The 20537-nt window shown below is 25.2% G+C and overlaps 3 protein-coding genes across 7 annotated transcripts; 1 reads left to right on the forward strand and 2 right to left on the reverse strand.

Annotated features, from left to right (window-relative positions):
- Positions 1-1044: 1044 nt before the first annotated feature.
- Positions 1045-8007, reverse strand: LOC113549310 (protein FAM126B). Of its 4 annotated transcripts, none has more exons than XM_026950546.1 (12): positions 7747-8007; positions 7521-7658; positions 7203-7360; positions 6339-6473; positions 5864-5989; positions 5091-5314; positions 4878-5015; positions 4338-4468; positions 4163-4279; positions 3374-3780; positions 3169-3249; positions 1045-1249 (listed from the first exon to the last, which is right to left on the reverse strand). In XM_026950546.1, exons 3-11 carry the CDS (start codon positions 7350-7352, stop codon positions 3208-3210), a joined length of 1470 nt encoding a protein of 489 aa, XP_026806347.1. In that variant the 5' UTR covers positions 7353-7360; positions 7521-7658; positions 7747-8007; the 3' UTR covers positions 1045-1249; positions 3169-3207. The 4 variants fall into 4 exon arrangements, with proteins under 4 accessions (XP_026806347.1, XP_026806346.1, XP_026806345.1 ...); XM_026950545.1 differs by having other exon boundaries at positions 7203-7393; positions 7760-8006; XM_026950544.1 differs by having other exon boundaries at positions 7203-7393; positions 7747-8006.
- Positions 8008-15187: 7180 nt separating this feature from the next.
- LOC113550669 (zinc finger protein 761-like) lies at positions 15188-17389 on the forward strand. Its single transcript, XM_026952646.1, has 3 exons — positions 15188-16585; positions 16651-16953; positions 17029-17389. The coding sequence occupies exons 1-3, from the start codon at positions 16536-16538 to the stop codon at positions 17240-17242; spliced, it is 567 nt and encodes a 188-aa protein (XP_026808447.1). The 5' UTR covers positions 15188-16535; the 3' UTR covers positions 17243-17389.
- LOC113550670 (NADH dehydrogenase [ubiquinone] 1 beta subcomplex subunit 11, mitochondrial) lies at positions 17305-20430 on the reverse strand. 2 transcript variants are annotated; one of them, XM_026952649.1, is made up of 3 exons: positions 20294-20430; positions 19655-19817; positions 17305-17689 (listed from the first exon to the last, which is right to left on the reverse strand). In XM_026952649.1, the coding sequence occupies exons 2-3, from the start codon at positions 19790-19792 to the stop codon at positions 17396-17398; spliced, it is 432 nt and encodes a 143-aa protein (XP_026808450.1). In that variant the 5' UTR covers positions 19793-19817; positions 20294-20430; the 3' UTR covers positions 17305-17395. The 2 variants fall into 2 exon arrangements, with proteins under 2 accessions (XP_026808450.1, XP_026808449.1); XM_026952648.1 differs by lacking the exon at positions 20294-20430 and having other exon boundaries at positions 19655-19883.
- Between the last annotated feature and the right edge of the window lie 107 nt (positions 20431-20537).

Here is a 20537-nt window from a genome sequence, read left to right on the forward strand (position 1 = left end):
AAAATTGTATTTTAATTATATAGTATTTACAATATAAATTGTATTGACATTTGATTCTTTTAAAATTATTTAGTTATAATTTTAAAGTTAAAAACAAATTAAATAACAAAGCAAATCATCTCTCATTTTTGTAATTAAGTTTATTTTGACGTATACTACCAGTTATTTTTCATGTGTTTATTGATTTTAAGTATTCAAATAAGGAATAATACTACTTAATAATTTAGAATATTTTTTATGTACATCAACACGATTTTAGAATATTTTTTTTTTTTTTTATGTTGTAGTTGATATAACCTTGTGCGATAAACAATGTCCCTTATGTTGTATATCTTGTTACAAATCCACAGTATAGTATTCAAGAAGAATGATTACAAGAAATAATACATGTTAGATAAGTTTTTTAGTTAGCTGCGTATTTTATTAATATTTATTTATAAACCCTTGTATACAATATAATATAGATACAAATAAAAGTATAAGAAATATTTTCATTGATTATTATTATTATTAACTTATAGTCAGGCATATATAAAATGGGTGAAGAGGTTCACCCCCCCCAACCCCTCAACCCGAAATAATTTCGAGTAGCAAACAAAAAATTGTTTTATTATGTAGCAGCACAATTTGTATTGCTCTATTTTGTAATCCCTCCCCCCCACACTGAAATTTTTTTTGTATACGTGCCTGATTATAGTATTATACTATATAATTATTAAATTATTGAGTTTGAGTTATACGGTTAATTATGTAATACATTTTTAGTATTACTCCTAAAAATTAGGATTAACTTTTTTAATTTTCCACTGAAATTAACTGTTTCTATGCTTGTAATCCTACCTCGTAGGAACTCTGTTAATTTGTCTAAAATAGTATTCATGAATATGGTCTAAAATTATATTTTAAATTAGTTATTGCAGTATTAGATAAAACTGACTTTTTAATATTTTTGACTATAAAAATAACTAAATTATGTTTGTTTTGAATTTTTGAAGATTTTAATTTAAATAATAACATTTGTTATTCATAAATAATATAACAATTTCAATTACAAGATTAAAATTAATTAAGTACATACAGTATAAGATAAAATAATAAAAACATTCAATCTTGATTATCACAACAAAATTCTATGTCTATTAAATAATTTTGATACATTTTAAGAAAATCACACCAAACCAAACTTCCTTGTCCATAAGCCCAATATAATAAATAATTTGATTGCAAGTCATAACGCTGTACTCTCCATCTGTAACATGAACAATTTAGTTGAATTTTAAATCCATTTTATACATTACTAAATTTTAACATCAGAAACCAGAGTACTTACTAAAAAATACACAACACATATTATATAGTAAAAATTAAGCTTTAAAAATGTAAATTATAAGATACTGTGATGCTTTATTAAGATTATTATTGTATGATTATAGAAAAGTTGTTCATGTATCATTTAAATCCTAAATATGGATTTTATAATTAAAAAATATCATCAAATTTATAAAAATAAATATTTTGATTAACATATTTAATTATTATTATTAACTAAATTTGCCAATGATAAGTAATATACTTAAAAGAAATTGGTTGTTTAATATTTTAAATAAATATGCCCTAAATTAAAATTGCATGTTTTTATAACCTAGGTCATTTAAATCTAATTTAGATTGTATAAATGCTTTATATACTTGGATCTTATAACTTTTTTATATTTGATTATTGGTAATTATATTATACTCAACATAACATTATGCTATGGTTATAACAAAAAAATGGTCAATTATTTACTGATTAGTATGTAATTAAAGGTTGGTTTAAGTAATAAAAGTTAAGCAAATAATTTTCTACAGGAAAATAAAAAAATATGATTATTTAATAATAAATATATAACAAAATAAATATAGGGGTTACAAAGAGTTCTATTATTAAATTTATAAATTGTAAAGTTTTATTTAATGAATTTGTATCGTACATTATCAAAAATTATTTAATGTACCTTTCATGAACAGTGGCATATACAGTTTAGAGGTTTAATTACAAATACACACACACACACCAGTATAATTTTTTATAATAAAAAAATAGATTTATACCAAATATGTACATATAAGACAGTATAAATTTAATTTAATGATCGCTTGATACGATGCCCAGTGGCCACCACTATATGGCAAAATATGAATCTTACGTTTCTGTAAGATATCATATTCAACTGCTGACTGTTAGCCGTATAGTAATTAAGTCTTACCATTAACCCTCAGTACATAAGTCAATTAAATATGATACATCTTTACTCACCTCCTATCAGAAAAAAATTGTAAATAAGCCACTGCCTAGAAATAACAATTCCAATACATAGATATAACTCAATTTTAATTTTGTTACATATTAGATAACAATAAAACTACAACATTAATTTTTATAAAATAAGAGTGCCATAACAAAACAATATTAAATATTAAACAATGAACTGAACCCTAAACTATTTAAGTAAGACGTAATACATCAGTTGATCAGTTTAAATCAGGGGCCATTTTTTCAAAAAATTACAAAACTATGATGTCCAGGGAGCTACACAAGGTTTGGACAACCTTTTTTTTTTAGTTATATTTGTTAGTATAGATTATAGAATATAAAAATAAAGATAGTATTATTATTTCATTGAGAGATTGGTAGGCATTAGAAACATAACAATAAGTCTTAAATTTATAAAATATAGAAAACCTTAATTAATTAATTATTATTATTATTGTTTATACAAATTTAATATTATTTAATTCAGAAATATCACTAATAACGCAGGTATAATATAGTTTATATTTTACTGGTCTCGATATATTGATGAATTTTCTAAAGACCTGTAGGTTCCCGATTCCCGGTATTCCTAGTTTATTTTGATTATACTAGTATTATTTAGTTTTAAACAACAATAAATATTGATTATTTATAATAAAAATTGAAATAGGTAAAAACATTGAAGTTTATAATAAAAATAAAAATTTAAGGAACAATATTACACAGTAGTAAATATGTAACTACTAAAAATATTCATGCAACTAAAGGTGAAGTATTCAATTGTACTTTAAGCACTACAACAACTTAAACGCATGTAAAATAATAGCGAATGTGATTAGAACATTAATTTTTATGCGACATTAATAGTATTACCAATATGAATAGTGAAGAATGAGGGTTATAACTTATAAGTTAATGGAATCTTTCTTTGTAACACTTAACGTTTACACCCATCTGAAAATATGTATTAAAAAATATTGTACATGTAACAATGTTTTTCAAGAAAAATGTCATCAGGTAGATTAAATTATATTTAGTAAAATAAAATAAAAATAAAAAATTAATACAAAATAATTACCTGAATTGATCTAGAAGAATCTAATTCAACAGACATACTGGGATTTCTCCTATTTAATAAAGGTGTCATAGTCGTTCTGTCGTCATGTCCTAAACCGGTTTTACTATCAGATATGTCAGACCCAGCTAAATCAATACCACTTTCATCGGTTTCATAAATGTCTGAACCGTTTTGAGTGTTTAACTTTGAAGTTTTCATATTTCCTGAATTTTTGACAGCAGTTGCTATTTTTTCAGCAGTTTTTTTGCCAAAATTAGCAGCAATTTTTGGTAAACTCCGTTTAACTGGCACCGATTCAGCACTTGGATCTTTTAAATCATTAGTTTCCTCTGTTATTGATGATAAATTTGCAAAAGCATCAGCACTTTCATCAAATGTTCCTTGAAGATTTTGAATTGGAATGTCGTCTAAAATAAAATGTTTGAATTTAATTTGATTGCCAATTAGCATACAGCATCTTGTAATACTTTAAATGTATTGAAAGATGCAGACAAATTTTTAAAAATACCAACTTAGTATAAAATCGACTGAGAAGAAAACAAAACAAAAACTAAATACTAAAAAACTTAAAAAAACTATTATTAAAATATTATCTATAAACAGAATTAGGAGTTTTCTGCCTAAAGTAACAATTTAAAAACACTCATTGCAATTTTTTTAAACTAACTAAACAATTAAAAACATTTTTTTTTTGCATAATAAAATCAAACATTTCCATAAGTTAAATAAACGATCACTTAATTTTTTTGTTAAATACAATTTTAGGAAAATATTTATTTATTTTATTACCTGGTAACTTTTTAGTTCTAAATGATGCATTTGTAATCATTGATTTAGATACTGGTGTGCTACAAGTATTACTGCTTACAGGTGTTCCCACTGATGTCACATTAGGTGATTGTCCACCTAAATATAATTATTACATATTAAGTTCAAAACAAAATTATTGTTCACTTTAACTGACCTTCAAAAAATCCTTGACAAGAATTTTTAATTGCATTGGCTAATAATATCACTTCACAATAACAACTGTAACATGCACGGTAATAAATATCTTCTAAAGTTTGAAACGCTTCAGCTTTTCCACAGTTAAATCTTTAAAAATAATCATTATAAAAATTAATATTAAATTATAATTTTTCAATGTTTGTGATAGATACAATGCTAAGTTTGAAGATTTATAAACAGATAATCAATTAAAATTTACAAATTTCTTGAATTTGAACATTTTAAATATAAAATTAGAAATAAAACTTAGTTAAAAAAATCTGAAATAGTATTATACTAATTTACTTAGCTAAACGTGTAAGTAATTTTAGTGCTCCTAAACTACAAGTCATCAAACCCAATAATGTAAAAAAAAACATATTGGTTCAATCGGTGAACCAATAAATGTATTTAATTTTTCAATGATTATTCTTTTAGGTCAATACTAGTCTTTTAAATAAATAATAACCAACAAAAAGCAGCAGAAATATTGGAAAATTTTAAAGCAGATACTTACATAGAGATATACAAGCAATAGAGTAGATGAATTAAGAATTTTGGAGAAAGTGGGATACGTGGTAATGTTGTCGATGTTGATATATCAGAATTACTGAATGATGTTGAACGCTTATTAAAATAACCCTGAGTAACCATTCTATAATAATAATATTAAGACAAAAATGAGAAATTTGTATGTAATAATATAATATTAAACAATGAATATAATTACTTAGATGTAACTCTATAAAAGCGTTCAAATGGATTATAAATTTCTGGCAGAAGATTTAAGTTCTTGTAATATATGAAATATAAATTACTAAGAACTTCCATTCTGTTAGATGCAGATAGTCTTTCAATTTGATTAAATGGACCTCGGCGAACTGGGTGTGTGTCTCTTTGTTCTAAACGACGAATGGCAGTCTCTGTTAATGAAGTTGGTGCCAAACTACTAGGCTTTAATATTTATAAACATAAAATAGGTATATTAATTTTAATAAAATAAATAATCATAGGTTAGTCAAATTGTTATTGGTACTTCATTTCTTTAAAAAATAAAGAACTTTATAAATATACCTATATTTAATTTCCAGTTAAGAGGACATTATACTCACATGTAATGTTTCTATCTTACGGACATAAGACATAGCAAATTTGCGTTCAGCAGAATCAATTTTATGTTGTTAGCTTTAATTTTAATCAATTTACCTATTATCAAATTTAATGATAATGATATTATCTAGGATATCTCATAGGCTTTTATTGATATTCAAATTTTTAAGCGAGTTATGATCATTTTAAAGTTTTAATATTTTACATAATTATAACTCACTTAAAAATTAAGATATCAATAAAAGCCTATGAGATACCCTAGATAGTATTATTACTTTTAAGTTTAATAACATAAAATTGATTCTGCTGAACGCAAATTTGCTATATTTTACGTTCGTAAGACGGAGAAAACACATGAGGGTATGACATCATCTTAATAGTTTAAATACATACTTCATGGTAAATAGACGGCTGAGCTAATGACGGCAAACGAAATGATATAAATCTAGGTGTATTATTTTCATCTACAGCTTCAAGATTGTAAATTCCAATTAGTAATGCTTCAATACTACGGCAGCTCTAATAATAATATAACAAAAATTAATAATTAAATAACAAATACTCAAGATATAATGTTTTCAAAAACTATATTCTAAATACATTCTTCAAAAATTCATAAGAACTCCTATTTAGTTATTTTAATATGCATAAGACTATTAATTAGATACCATTGCTCTCAGATTTCAGATAATAAAATTGTCTTTTTTTTTTATAAGCAAAATTAATTGTTTCAAAAATAAATTACTAAAGAAAAAAAATATAGTATATTCTTAAGAACATGATAATATATATTATGGAGAATTTAACAAAAAAATATGTATAATTTATAAAATATAAAATATAAAATATGAGTACTAATATTACTTACTTGCTTGTCAACATGAGCAATAGAATTAAGATAACTATATGTTAATTGTGGTATAAATAGTAGTACAAATAAATGTAAATCGGTTTCTTCAGTTCGATAACAATTAAAAAGTGCACCACAAATACGATCAATTAACTGCAAAAATAATGAATGAATTAATTGTTGTTAAACATAGGTACAATATAAAATATTTTTAAAATTTTCCTTTAAATTTACCATTATTGTTTTGAGTACAGTATAAAATGCAATACTTGAAAAATAAATATTAATTGAGTAAGATAGTTACCTAATTTATATGTATTCAATTACATATTAATTTTAATTTAATATGAAAAAATTAATTTTTTTGTTATCTTATTATGATTCACTTATAACTATATATTATTTATGTAGATTAATATTATTTCTTATTCAACAAATTTCATAGTATAATGTAATGTTAAGGCCATTATTTGAATTGATGGTTGAATGTAATTTTGAATTTTATAACTGAATGTCAAATATTATTAATAGTACAATTTTTTTTACTTTAGAGCATTGGTGTAAAACAAAATTAGTAGGTAAATAACAAATTTAATCTTAATTTAAAATATAAATAAAAAAAATAGAAAATCCATAATCTATAGGAGTAAGTAAATTTTTTAAGTATTTACTATGTATATTTTTGTTTTAATATACAAAAAGTTTGCAAGTCTAAAAATCACAACTTTATAATAGATATAGTAGTTAGTAGTGCTTAATAACGTCATTTAAAATTATTATTAACATAGGAAAAATATTTTCATACTACCTATGGAATTATTGTCTATAAATAAGAATAAATAAGTTATACTTAAATAAGATATTTCCTTGTTATAAATTTACCTTGGAATATTTATGAATATCATCAAGTACAGCAAATATTGATTCTATAAGTATTTTGTTTTGCGATGTTGTTATAGCAAATGTAGCCCAGTCGTCTTTTTCCAATGAGGCAAACTCTGATAACCATTCTTTTACTGTGTTCTCCACCATGTTTTCATCTCATTACATTCAAATATTAAATTACACTTTGACTAAAGTTAAAAATATTTCTCAGGCTTAACATGAATAATAAACATTTAATTTTATATCATATAATATTTAAAAAAATATAGTTGTAATAAGTAAAAAAATAATATCTCACTATTAATTCTCACTTACTTAATTAAAAATCCCAGAATTTTAGTTTACAGCTAACCCAAATTGATATGACTGAAATATTGAATATTAAATAAATGCCATGTACAGGAAGTGAATAAACATTATTCCAATATTTTCATGTATAACCATTGTTATGTACTATAATTAAATTAAATAATTGATTCAACTTTAATAATTCAGTATCATAACTTTTGAAGATATGTTTTATAAAAATCTAGGTACCTACCTACATATCTCACCAAAAAATCCGAAAGCATTTAGTTTTAACTCAACCATACACCGATAACCCGAATAGTGACCATTAACACATTCACTCTCACTAGGTCTGTAATCAGTATGACTGGTAAATGTGTAATTCACTAATACTGTTGTGTGTTTTAGTACTGCAATTGGTAAAGTTGTGGTTCTTCACTGAACTATCCAACGATTGATAAATGATATAATGATACTTGAATACTTGATGATTATAGCAATATCACACAATATAAGAATAACCTATACCGTGATTACTGATATAGTATTATACAATACATTTTCGTCAAACATCGAGGTCATTAATATTGACCTCGATTATGTTGGTATCGATGCTAGGTTTTAACATTATTTCGAAAATAACATGTCTTGTATAATTATATTTTTTACTTATTACTTATTATGTATTTTATTGTACACTGCTTACATTTTATGTTGTAATATCTATTTTTTTCGTAGCGAGAACAAATCAATAAAAAATAAATTGTGGGATTTTGATTTACAGAATTGAGTCCGTTTACTAATTGTATTATATACATATATATTAACTTACTACTAAATTGTATTTGACTTATAATTCGATATATTGATGTTCATTACTGAATATATAGTAGATAATAGAAACAATTGTACAAGGTACTATAGCAGCACGTACCTACTACTTATCTAAATAATACCAAATTATTACCTTTATAAATTATTAAATTACGTTTTAATCATGAACTACTTCATGTAGTAGTCCGTGATTTTAATCAATGATGATAGAAGATAGTATACATTCTAGTGGACAATGGTAGACTACCAGTCTTGAGTTTAAAAGCCCTTGAAAAAAATTCGAGTAAATAAGCCTATAGTAAAAAAGAGTGAAGCATAAATAGTCTTGTATCATAACGAGGTATCTATAGGTAAATGGAAATATGTGATATCAACATACCAATTAGTGTTAAACTACTTAAATTAACAACTGTTAATATAAATGGTAATTAAATAAATTACCCGACGAAATTAATAATTAATAATAACAATTTACAATTTGTAAACACCTATAATACTAATTTTGGCAATATTACAACTTGTTATTGATATAAGTATATTGTATATATAAGTATCTAAATATAACTACTTTCTTTGGACTGAACACCACTAATCAACTATGGGGACCACGTAATTATGAATAATAATTGCTTTTAACAAATTATCTAGTTTGTCAAGTTTTATACTTATATAATATGTTTGTATAACAAACAGGCATATATTTTTTTAATATTTTTCATTAGCCTTTTGTAACTAATACAATGATAGGTCAACAATTAATACGATGTATTATTATAGTTTAAAAAAACAACAGCCATGTACCTGTTTTAAATTATTTTTTTGTATGAATAATTAAATCGATTTTTTATGTAATACGATCTAATAATAATAATTATTATATTCTTTTTTTAAATAAATGATTTATAGATTTATTTTGTATAAGGATAACAGACTTTTTTCGACAATTCCATTCTACTATTTATGAAAAATTCAATTGTTTCATGTTAGGTAGGTACTTTAATATGAATTTTATATAAATAAGTTAGGTATATTAGATAGGTACCTAAAACGGCTATAAACAAAATTGATATAAGTGATATGCGTAATACATTTATTCGTTAATAGATCAACGATCAACTTACTACTAATGCTATAGCCGATTTAGGTATAGTGAATTCCACTTCATTGGGCAGTGGGCACGTTGGGATCAGCCCTGTTTGCTCACATTAATGATTAATAATTATTTTTTTAATAATTTTGTAAATAGATTTTATGTTTTTAATGTATTTTGTATTATTATTATTATTGTATTATTGCGGTTATTATTATTATTATTGATATTATCATTTGTATTATTAATATTATTTTCAATATTGTACTATTATATATATTGTACTTGGATCTTACGATCCGTTAGAATTTAAATTAATTAATTAATTATTCGGTTGCCCCAAAAAAAGAAATAAGTTCAAAAACAAAAAAAAAATTATAATATCAAAAAAAGTCAACAAAATCCCTTTCTGCACGAATTTTTATTTTTTCCGAAAAAAATGTACTATTGTAAAAAAAACAGGATGGTGGCTAAATGTTTTAAAAAAATATTCAAGTTAAATTGTTGTAATAACATAAAGTGGGTAGTTTTTCATTTTGCACAACAATAATATTTTCAGTCGTTTATTTTTCATCTGAAGTTCACAATTTTACTATTAGGTAGATGTACCTTAAATCAAAATTGTTCGACTGTTTGTGCCGAATCTTGTTGTATATGTAGTAACGTTGTGTCGTTGTAACTTTAATTTCAACAATAGAAACTACAAAAAACTAATTTGTGCCATTTTTAGTACAATATGCAGAAAGGGGTTTTAAGGTTTAAATGATAATGTTTTTTATTACTTTCGATAAACACAATCTCATAGATACGACAAAATCCAACTAGATTAGTCGTTTTTAAAATTTTTAAATACAAACCTATGTGAACCTATGTATAGGTATATGTCTATTTATTGAATACTCTAACACAGTGCTTGAATTGGAAAAAAAATAGAAGGGGGATGCAAAATTATAAAAAATATGTGCGTCCCTAAACATTTAAAAGTCTTAATGTTAAGTGATAGCATATGTCCCCTCCCCCTTAGCTGCAATGACATTTTTTTTTACAAAATTACAGCAATAAATAAATATTCCTTTTTATTTAAAAATCAAAAACAAAAATATTTTATAGTACATATAATAATAATTATTTGTTTTATAAATTTAAACATGCTCATAAATGTTTATATGAATGATCTATATCATGTTCGGCTCGTCCTCAGCGTTCTCAGCGTCCCATTAAAAGAAATTAGAAGGGGTACGCTAAAATATTTTTAAAATAGAAGTGGGATTCCATCCTTTCGCGTCCCCCCTCTCAATTCAACCACTGCTCTAACATTTCTAACACTATGATAAACCGAGAAAACTAAATCTAGTTGTAGGTCAAAATTAAAAATTCCCAGTACTTTTTTTAATAACTGGTAAGCATAAAAAAACGAAAATTTTTACGCAAAACCAATTTTTGATAAATTTGATTTTCTTATTATGAAGTAATATAATTAAAATTATAATTTTTAAATTTTTTAGTCGTTTTTGAACATATTGTGTAATTTTTATAAAAATTTAATTAAAAAAACTTAATTCAAGTATTTCAAGGTTTATCAGAAGCCAATTTTACGGTGGACAGAAAAAAACCAAAAAAAAACCATGAAAATGAAAACCAAATTTTTATATTTTGCTATATTATGTCATATTTCATTAATCATAAGTTTTAAAAATATTAGATTAAAAAAAAAGTTATAAGTTATCAATATCTTATTGCATAAGAAATGATAAATGGCCATTAAAAAGTCTTCAATATCGCGTATTCGCGTGTATTTTTTTAACCGGATTTGTATTCTTTTGTACAAAGTTTTTTTTCTCGTGTAAATTTGGGCTAGCTTTGTTTCATCAGCTGCCTGCATTTCTAACCTTAGTTTACATTTTTACCTATAGACTATAGTAGTTAGTAATCCAATTTATTGGATGTGTTTGTAGTGTTTGTTCTACTAATTTACAAAACTTATGATTCCATTACTCCATCCTTTAGTTAAATTATTTGTACGTTCTTCGTCATTGACGTAAATAAGTAATTTAAAGTTGATTCGTGTGCGTTCCATAAATATCGTGGAAAAATAGGTGGGAAATTTCTCAAAAATATTTTATTATTTAATTAATTTCTAACTTGCTTATAAAATTCCATTTACGTATGTTGTATCAAAATAATTTAATAAATAATATAATATTATAGTATTTCTTCAATCAGGGTATGCTTGGGGGCTGCTATGGCCGCAAACAGTTTTTATTTGCCATAAATTGTCATGAATTTTTTTTTACATTTATTAATATTTATTATCTACTAATTTATCACATTATAATTATTTTAATTTCTGACACGGACTAAGATATACTATATCTAGTATAGACCTGCAACTTTCAAGGGCCATAAACTTACGGCCTAGTCCAGTCCTATAGATTTTTTCTAAATCCCTGCAGCCCGGTCTGAAAATCACCCTAAACTCTTAAAAAGCCCGTTTGAGTCCAAGGATATTTTTTTATAAGCCCGGTCCGATCCGGTATAAATTATTTTTTGATAAAAAAAATCTCGATCCGGTCCAATCCAAAATATTTGTTATTCGTGATTATTCCAACATCGAACTGTAAACTCATTATTTAAGTTTTAAATAATAATTATTTGTCATAAAACAAAAAACCAAAAAATGCCTAGGCGAGATATAAACAATTCTTAATAAGCCTGATCTAACCTTGGTTTAAGTCCAGTACAGCCCGGCCCAAAAAGTTCTACTAAAAAAAAACCCAGCCCGGCTCGGTTATTATACGTGTATAATATGCCTATTGTCTACATATAATAATAACGTTGTAGCCACGAATCGAGCTATAATAAAAACATAAGTTTTTTTTATGTCATGTTATTGCATTGACATATTGTACATATATTGAGATTGCTTATGATTTGATATTTTGATCTCAACATTTTATTTATTGATATATAAATATTTATGTTAAAATATATAGGAAAAATTAAGTGAAAAGGAATTGGATTTATCAATCTTTAAAAAACCTAGAGCCCTTGTTTTGGATAGGTTTTTTGAGTTAAAAAAAATAGTGCATTACTTAATAAAGAATTTATATTAAATTGTTCTGTCATATTATTTATGTGCAAATTTTATTTTAATAAATTTAAGTCGGTAAAAAAAATTGTTATTTTTAAAATTGCATGTGGGGGGGGGGAGTTGAACCACCTATTGCCTTAAAAAAAACACTAGTACCTAATATTTGTTTTTATGTATAATATTAGATATTATAGGTAATATAGAGGGCCGGTCTACATCATTTTCCCGAGCCGAAAAATTCTTCTAATCCGTCCCTGTCTTCAATTTAAAGTAAATTTTTCCATTATTAAGTCCTGTAATAGTCTAATGGACATTTCATGTTTTCGGAATTAGGAAAAAACATCACTGATAAACGTCGAATAGTTAAACGTAGTATATTATTTATGTAATCGATGTATAGCTCTACTTACGTAGGTTTCTTCAAAATATTTAAAAAAACTCCTTAGCACAGTCACCACCAAGAATATTTTATATTTTTAAATAATTATTTATAAAAATACTATTATAATAATTAAATAGTAATTATTGTACTCAGTGTCGTGCCGTGGGGGGGGAGGGCTAGGAGGTATGCGCCCCGGGCGCATAGTTTAAAGGGGCGCCGAAAAAATTGAAATGCATAATGATAAAAAATCATAATGAAATAGGGGGCGAATATTTTTAATTTTGTGTGGGTGCCAAATCTTAACGGCACGGCTCTGATTGAACCCACTTGTCTCTAATTTTTTTTAATTTTGCGACATCTCGTATAGGGTTTTTTTGTTCAGGGACTTAATTTTTCGTGATACTATTATATTTGACATCTAAAAAAATTGACTTCTCCCCTTTTTTTTAATAATTTCATCGTATAATTTATGTTATTCTTAGTTTTTAGTTGTATTTGTATGTATATTGTACAATTTTATATTTTATTTTAAAATAAATAATAACAGTTAAAATTATGTAACATTCTATATTTGATATATAAGGTGTAACAAGACTATTTAATAAACTTCCATAACAAATGTTACATTATTTGTTAAATAGTCCTGTTATACCTTGTATATTAAAATACAATAATATTATAGTATTTATATTAACTTTTTTTTTTTTTATTGCTTTATTTGAAATTTACAATCTATACATAGCAGGCGCGGATCCAGGAATATTTTTTTGGGCGGGCCCGTAAATTTAACCACATAAGATAATGCAGTAAAATTAAGATTTAATAAAGAATAATTTTCATTTAGTTATAAATATAATAATAGTTAAAAAAAATATATATATATTGAAATACAGTTACATGGAAAAATTTAACCTTCTTAACTTATTACTAGCAAATTCATTTAAAATTTCGTCTGGATTTTGTATTAACTCTTCACTTTTTTTTCGTTCAATCGATAGCACAGCTAGGTTGTGTAAACGTTTTCCGGTCATGGTCGATCTATTATACGTTTTAATTCTCCTCATTGTAGAAAAACTCCTTTCAGCTGTAGCACTTGAAATTGGAATAACTAAAATTCGTCTGTACACTTCTTCTAGCTGTAAGAATGATGCTCCCATGCTTTTAATTGATAAATAGGCTTCTATAGAATTTGAATCTGCAGCAAACATTTTTTTTCCTAAATCACATTGTGCTCTCAACTTTTCAATAAATTGATTATCTGTAGAAATTCCTGGCAATTTTATAAGTGTGTCAAAGTCTAAAAACATTTTGGAGCTTGAATTATAGGCTTCCACTGCTTCAATTAGTTCTGTTTGCTTAAATCTTCGGTTCATTTCCATGACGATATTGTCAATTATTTCAAAGTATTGACTACTCATTTTTATTTCGTGTTCAGAAATGTTGTCCATTTGATTTTGTTCTATAGAACTTGTCACAAAATAATCTGTAAGTTTTGATGATACATTCTTTTTTCTCTTTTCCGTAACTAGGATGCTCATTTCACCACTGATTTCTTCTAGATTTAATTACTTTTTCATATAAATCATGAAATTTGTTTTCGGTTCTCATACTTTTTATTTGATCTTTTGTACATTCAATAAGTGTTATGCACTTACTTAAATCTGTAGATTTTGTGTTTATTGTGTTTTTCTAACATGTTTCCATTATGCTTCCAATCAGAATAACCATTAACAATTAAAACTTCATCTCTATAGCCGGAATTATCACTAGTGAAATGGCGACAGTAAAAACAAAATATCGAATCTCTCATTTTCGAGTATTCTAACCATTCGTATTTTTAATACCACAAAACATTAAATGATCTGTTTTCCATCGATGTTTCGTCTCGGGAACGTAATGTTGGGTTGATTTGGCCCGTTTTCAACGTTTTGACTAATATCAAAAATATTGTTTTGAATATCGCGATCATTGACACTTATTGTAGTAGAAGATTTACAAATTTTTTTAGAAGTAACAGATTCATCAGATTCATCCGATTTTGAAAGGGGGACAAGAAAACGTTTCATGGCCTAAAAGCAGTATTTATAAATAAAATAAAACAGGATTTTAGAATATCATAATATATAAAGAATGGCAACTTGTTTTTATGTGTGAATAACTATTTAGTATAATAATATAACAATCTACGTGTATATACTGTACATATAGGTATTAGGTATGTATTTATATTCAATAATTACGCAAACAATTTGTTAAATATAAAATAAATGGTTATGCCTTAATAAATAGCTAAAAAACAAAATAAAACTAACCTATTTTATGTATATGCTCAGCACATCAACAATTCGTAGATGGATTTCCAACAAATTTTAATATTTAAATTATTTAATTAAAATGTGGATTCAGGTATCGCGTATTGGGAGTTCACAGCAGACAGAATAATATTACGAGTACACGTGTGACGTGTGTCAATTAACAATTAGTGGTCGGGTGATGCCCAGTGTTACGTGCACTTATTATATCTTATCGGAGTTCCATCGGCATTCGAACGACGACGATCGATATTTAGATAAAATCAGGTTAATCACACAGGCAATTACATGTTATTAATAATAACTTATTATAAATGGTACCTAAATATAATGTTGTTTTGTTATACTCCCCATGCACGATTAATACATATATAATATATTTGATAAAATCAATTTTAAAACTTATAGTCAAAAATCTAAAATAACAACTTGAATGCCAATATTCAAAATTAAAATTATTGTTCTTGAAAATTTTGGGTGGGCCCGGGCCCAGCCGGTCACCCTCTGGATCCGCGCCTGATACATAGGGGCACAATAAGTATATATGATAAGAGTAGGAACACATATCGTATTAAGTATTAATTAAATAAATAAGTTTAACAATTAATAAAAAATACAAATATTTACATGAAACGCTTAATGTGTGAGAAGCCATCCATTAATGACACACATTGATGATAATTATTTTTTTTTAATTATTATAAAGGGGGGTCAAGAAGGTCACGGCACCAATTACGTTTGAGACGCCTGGGCAGATTACCAGGAGTGGAAGGAACTGCAAGATTGCGTATTAACGGGTTATGGTTGGAGGACAGACGAAAATGAAACTGTAGTGAGCTTTAGCTTCTTCTTGGACTGATTATTTATATTAACTAAAAATAAATTATGTTATCGAATTTTTTCCCAATTCAAACATGTTTATTTATTCCATTATATATTTATAAACACCTAGTATTATTATTTTCGTTAACCGACATTATTCATTATTGATATTAACCGCGAACAAAACAACTCACAAATAACCCTTTTTGACCAGTTTTATTAGTTTATATATACAACAAAATAGGTTGACCTCGTTTTAAATTGTTCAGCTGACCGTTAGACATTGTAAAATATCCCTAAGAAACATTTTATGGTTTATGAAAAAAAAAAAGATTACCCTTTTCAAAACTATAAAATTTGTCACGGTTGAGACTGTAATTTTACCCCTATTGTGATTCAAATACACCTTTTACGAGAATAGAAAAAAATCTTGTTTCTCATACATTTCTTATTCATTAGTTAACTAGTACAGGAACATGCAACTTGTATATTGATCAATTTTTTTCAAACTATGATGAACATAGATAAAGTTGATAATCGCGAATGCATTTTAGATTATGGGCAAGTATCTACATTAAAACGTTTAATTTTTATTTGACATAAGTAAATTATATTTATATTTATAGAGCTAAAATAGATGCAGCTATAATGAAATCACTGTATAAAGAATATGGAATAAAGCAAGGTGAATCTAAACCGATTACACACATAGATTTTGCAGTTCAAGTTAATAACCAAAATAGCCCAACAAAAATACATGAACATTTTAAAATTGATAATTCAGCTTCTGCAGATAATGATATTATTGGAATGATGTGGGAACCAGAATTAGATTTTGTAGATGATCCAGAATGCTTTAATGAGTTTAAAAATTATGATATTCCAATGAGATTTATGTGTGGTGTGTGTTTAGGTCAATTTCGCACTAGGTAATTTCAAGTGTATTATTTAAAAATATAATATTTATTTATTAATTGTTAATTGTTAATTTATAAACATTTTAGATGTGCTTTAGATATTCACTTCAGAGCTCACAGAGGGGAAAAACTATTTAAATGTGTATTATGTGATAATATATTCAACGAATTAGCTGCTTTAAAACAACATCGAGAATTACACAACATAAATGAATTGGTTACATGTGGAATTTGTGGATTAGTTTTTACAGAAATGTATCATATGATAAAACATAAAAAAAAGTATCATTTTAATGAATAATAAAACAATTTATTTGTCTATGCTCAATAGACTTGGGAAATAAATACATTTATTATACAATGAAACATTTGGTTTCTTTTTATTGAAAATTATCTTATTTTATTCTCTAAACATGAAAATTGGTAATTTTATAACATTATGATACCAATAATATTAAATCACTATTTCTGTATCACCTAATTCTTCTTCGGTGGGTAGTTGTATCAAACTTGGGTGTATGTAATTAGGGTCAATGAGTGGTAAGCCTTGGTCTTCTCTTCTTCTCAGTTCAAGAAAAGCTTCTCTTTCTGCCCAATTCTTATAATTGTAATCCGGCATATATGCAAACATAAATATACCACCTACTATACATAAAGTGATTGAAAAAAAACCAGTTGCGTGCATAGCATTCAAGTCTTCTGTTTCGTTATCTTTTTCAAAGCCATATGATTGCCAGTTGCGTTTTTGCTAAACAAATAATAAATTAAAAATTATTAAATTATAACATAATTATATCAAATAATATAACTTATATATTCAAATAGGTGTATATATTTTATTTTTAAATATCCCTGGCTTGAAACAAAAACTCAATAACTAATTTGAAATATTTAAAACTCAATATCAACTTGATGACTATTAGTATTTTCAGATACAACACTATACTATTTATTAATAGTTACTTTAATATCATTTGGATATGGTGTAAATATTATTTAATTTCCCATTGTTACAGTTTTTGCTGTAAACAAACAATATATTTCAATAAATTAAGATAAATAAAACTTTAATCAGAAATAACTACAATAAAATCTTGATTAACTAATTAGGAAACCTGAATAGCATATTAATCCATTATTTACTTATTAAAGTTCCCAGAATACAATTAATCTATGAAAAAATATGTATGCATAATATACAATACATTTTAAATTGTTATTATTTAAATAAAATAGTAATTATTTAAAATGCTTGAAAACTAAAAACTCAAAAATTATATTTGATTATCCCGGTCTTCGGTCTTCTATAGAAAAATAATAAAAAAAATAGTTATAACTATTATAATTTACTAATTATTTTTAAAAAGGACATTAATAATTATTTCTTTTTATATTTAAAAATATTCTGTACCTCTCATCTTGGATATTCGGAAAAAAAAAATCCTCGTACCAACTAAACACATTATTTGTTATTTGTTTATGATATAAAACAATTTTAAGGTAAACATTTAAAATAATTGTCATTTGTCATTTGCATTATATAATTGAAAAATGTTAAAAATTAAAAAAGAGCCCTATACCAACTAAATACATAACATATACATACATACTATACACCAAATATTTTAAATTACAGGTATAATTATAGATTTGAAATATAAGAGATTAATTATTTTAAATTTTTAGCAAAAAATTGTTTTATATTATACACAAATGACAATTATACATAGATAAATGTAATGATTGTATTTAATTATGTAAATCATAATAAAATAAAGAATAATGTATTTAGTTGGTACAGGGCTTTTTTTCCTAGATTCTCATTTTGATTTGAAATTTTAATTTATTATTTAAATAATTATTTTTAGATTTCATTTTAACATATTTTAAGACTAGTTTTTTTTTTTAAGTACAATATTTATTCTCTAATAAATAATTGATAAAAAGATATAATTTAAGTGTATACTATTTAGTTTGCAATAAAAAATTAATTACAGAGTTTAAGATTTTAAACAGATAAAAATAGTATAATTTGAACCCAGGTTTAAATGACAAAAATAATCAAAAAATTCTCTAAAATGTAGCCATTGTAAGGTAATTATACAGCTATACATTTTTGATTATAAGTTTATAACTGTAATAATGCCATTTAATCATTAATATTTTATTAATTATTTAAGTAGCATCAAGATTTTCAAAACAAATTTAAAATTAGTTTATATGAAGAATAATTTACAACTAATTAAAGCAAATTTGAATATTTCTAGAGGTAATATTTTTAATTATTTAATTTTACAATAAAAATGCTAAAAATGCAAAACAAAAATTTAATTTTGAAGCATCTAATACATAAGACAAATAATGTACTTATGAATTATTTAGAAAACTACCCAAAAAAATGCACTTTGTTGAAATCCATACAATTGTTATAAATATTGCATTAATTAAAATACAATATAAACTCTTATAACAAATTATAAGGCTATACAATTTGAAAAATTAAGTAATTGTGTTAATTCATTTTTTAAATTTATTAAATTGAAATAGAAAAGGCGATTAATAATAAAGAAAAAATTATGAAAAAATAAATAGTATTTTATAAAAATAACCTTTAACAAATACATATACATATATTTACAGTATAGACCTTTGTTGTAATAGCAACAATAAGACTAAAATACATTTAAATTTTTATATTTATTTAAAATATTACTGGTTCATGTTCAGTTAGTTCCGTATTAGTAACGCACACTTCTTGATTTTTTTTAGAGGTTGATATATGACGTTGAATTAATGGAATCGGCCGAACGATTCTCTTTGTAACTTGAGCAAGTCTAACTAAAGAACTCATTTTGTTCAATTTGGACACTTGAAAGCTTGAAAAAAATTGAAAAAATTTAAAGACAACCAAAAAAAAAAAAAGACGGTCAAGAAGTACAATATGATAGGTTTATTAATAATGAATATGATGGTATCATAATCATGATCACTTTTCCAGTTGATACGAAAAGTAACAGCTGTTGGACAGTACATGTTTATAGATAATAATTATTTATATCGAAGGCATTTTGAAGGTCACTACAGTATCAAACCTGAAACCATCGAATTTTAATTTAATAGTTTGCGCAATCGTGTTCTAAGCTAGAACAAGACGCTACTACACTAATTGTAGTTGTAATCTATAATAGTTGACAAATGACAATATTACATTATGTTGGAGCTTAGAGCCATGATGTAAAGAAGATAATCTATATTGACTATATTGTTATCTTCTGAACTACTCAATGGCTGTGGCCATTATCAATTATAATAATAATAATTAATAATAGCTCTAGCTGTATGATGTACATACTTATATTTTGATTTTTTTCCGATTAGGTAAGTCCACGGTCTTCTAAAACAGTCGTGGTTGGGAAATTGGAGTGATCCGATAGCTCCACAGCAATCCTAATGCTGTTTGGTTAGGTCAGATCGCCATATTTAAATATTATGTTGAGGTTGGGATCACTGTAAAGTTGGACATAAAATAAGCGACATCTACAACAAACAACTATTTGTAAGCGTTATCACGTTATTTTGTTTTGTTGATATTTTAA

Source organism: Rhopalosiphum maidis, chromosome 4, assembly GCF_003676215.2.
Source record: "Rhopalosiphum maidis isolate BTI-1 chromosome 4, ASM367621v3, whole genome shotgun sequence".
NCBI classification, from domain to species: Eukaryota; Metazoa; Arthropoda; class Insecta; order Hemiptera; family Aphididae; genus Rhopalosiphum; species Rhopalosiphum maidis.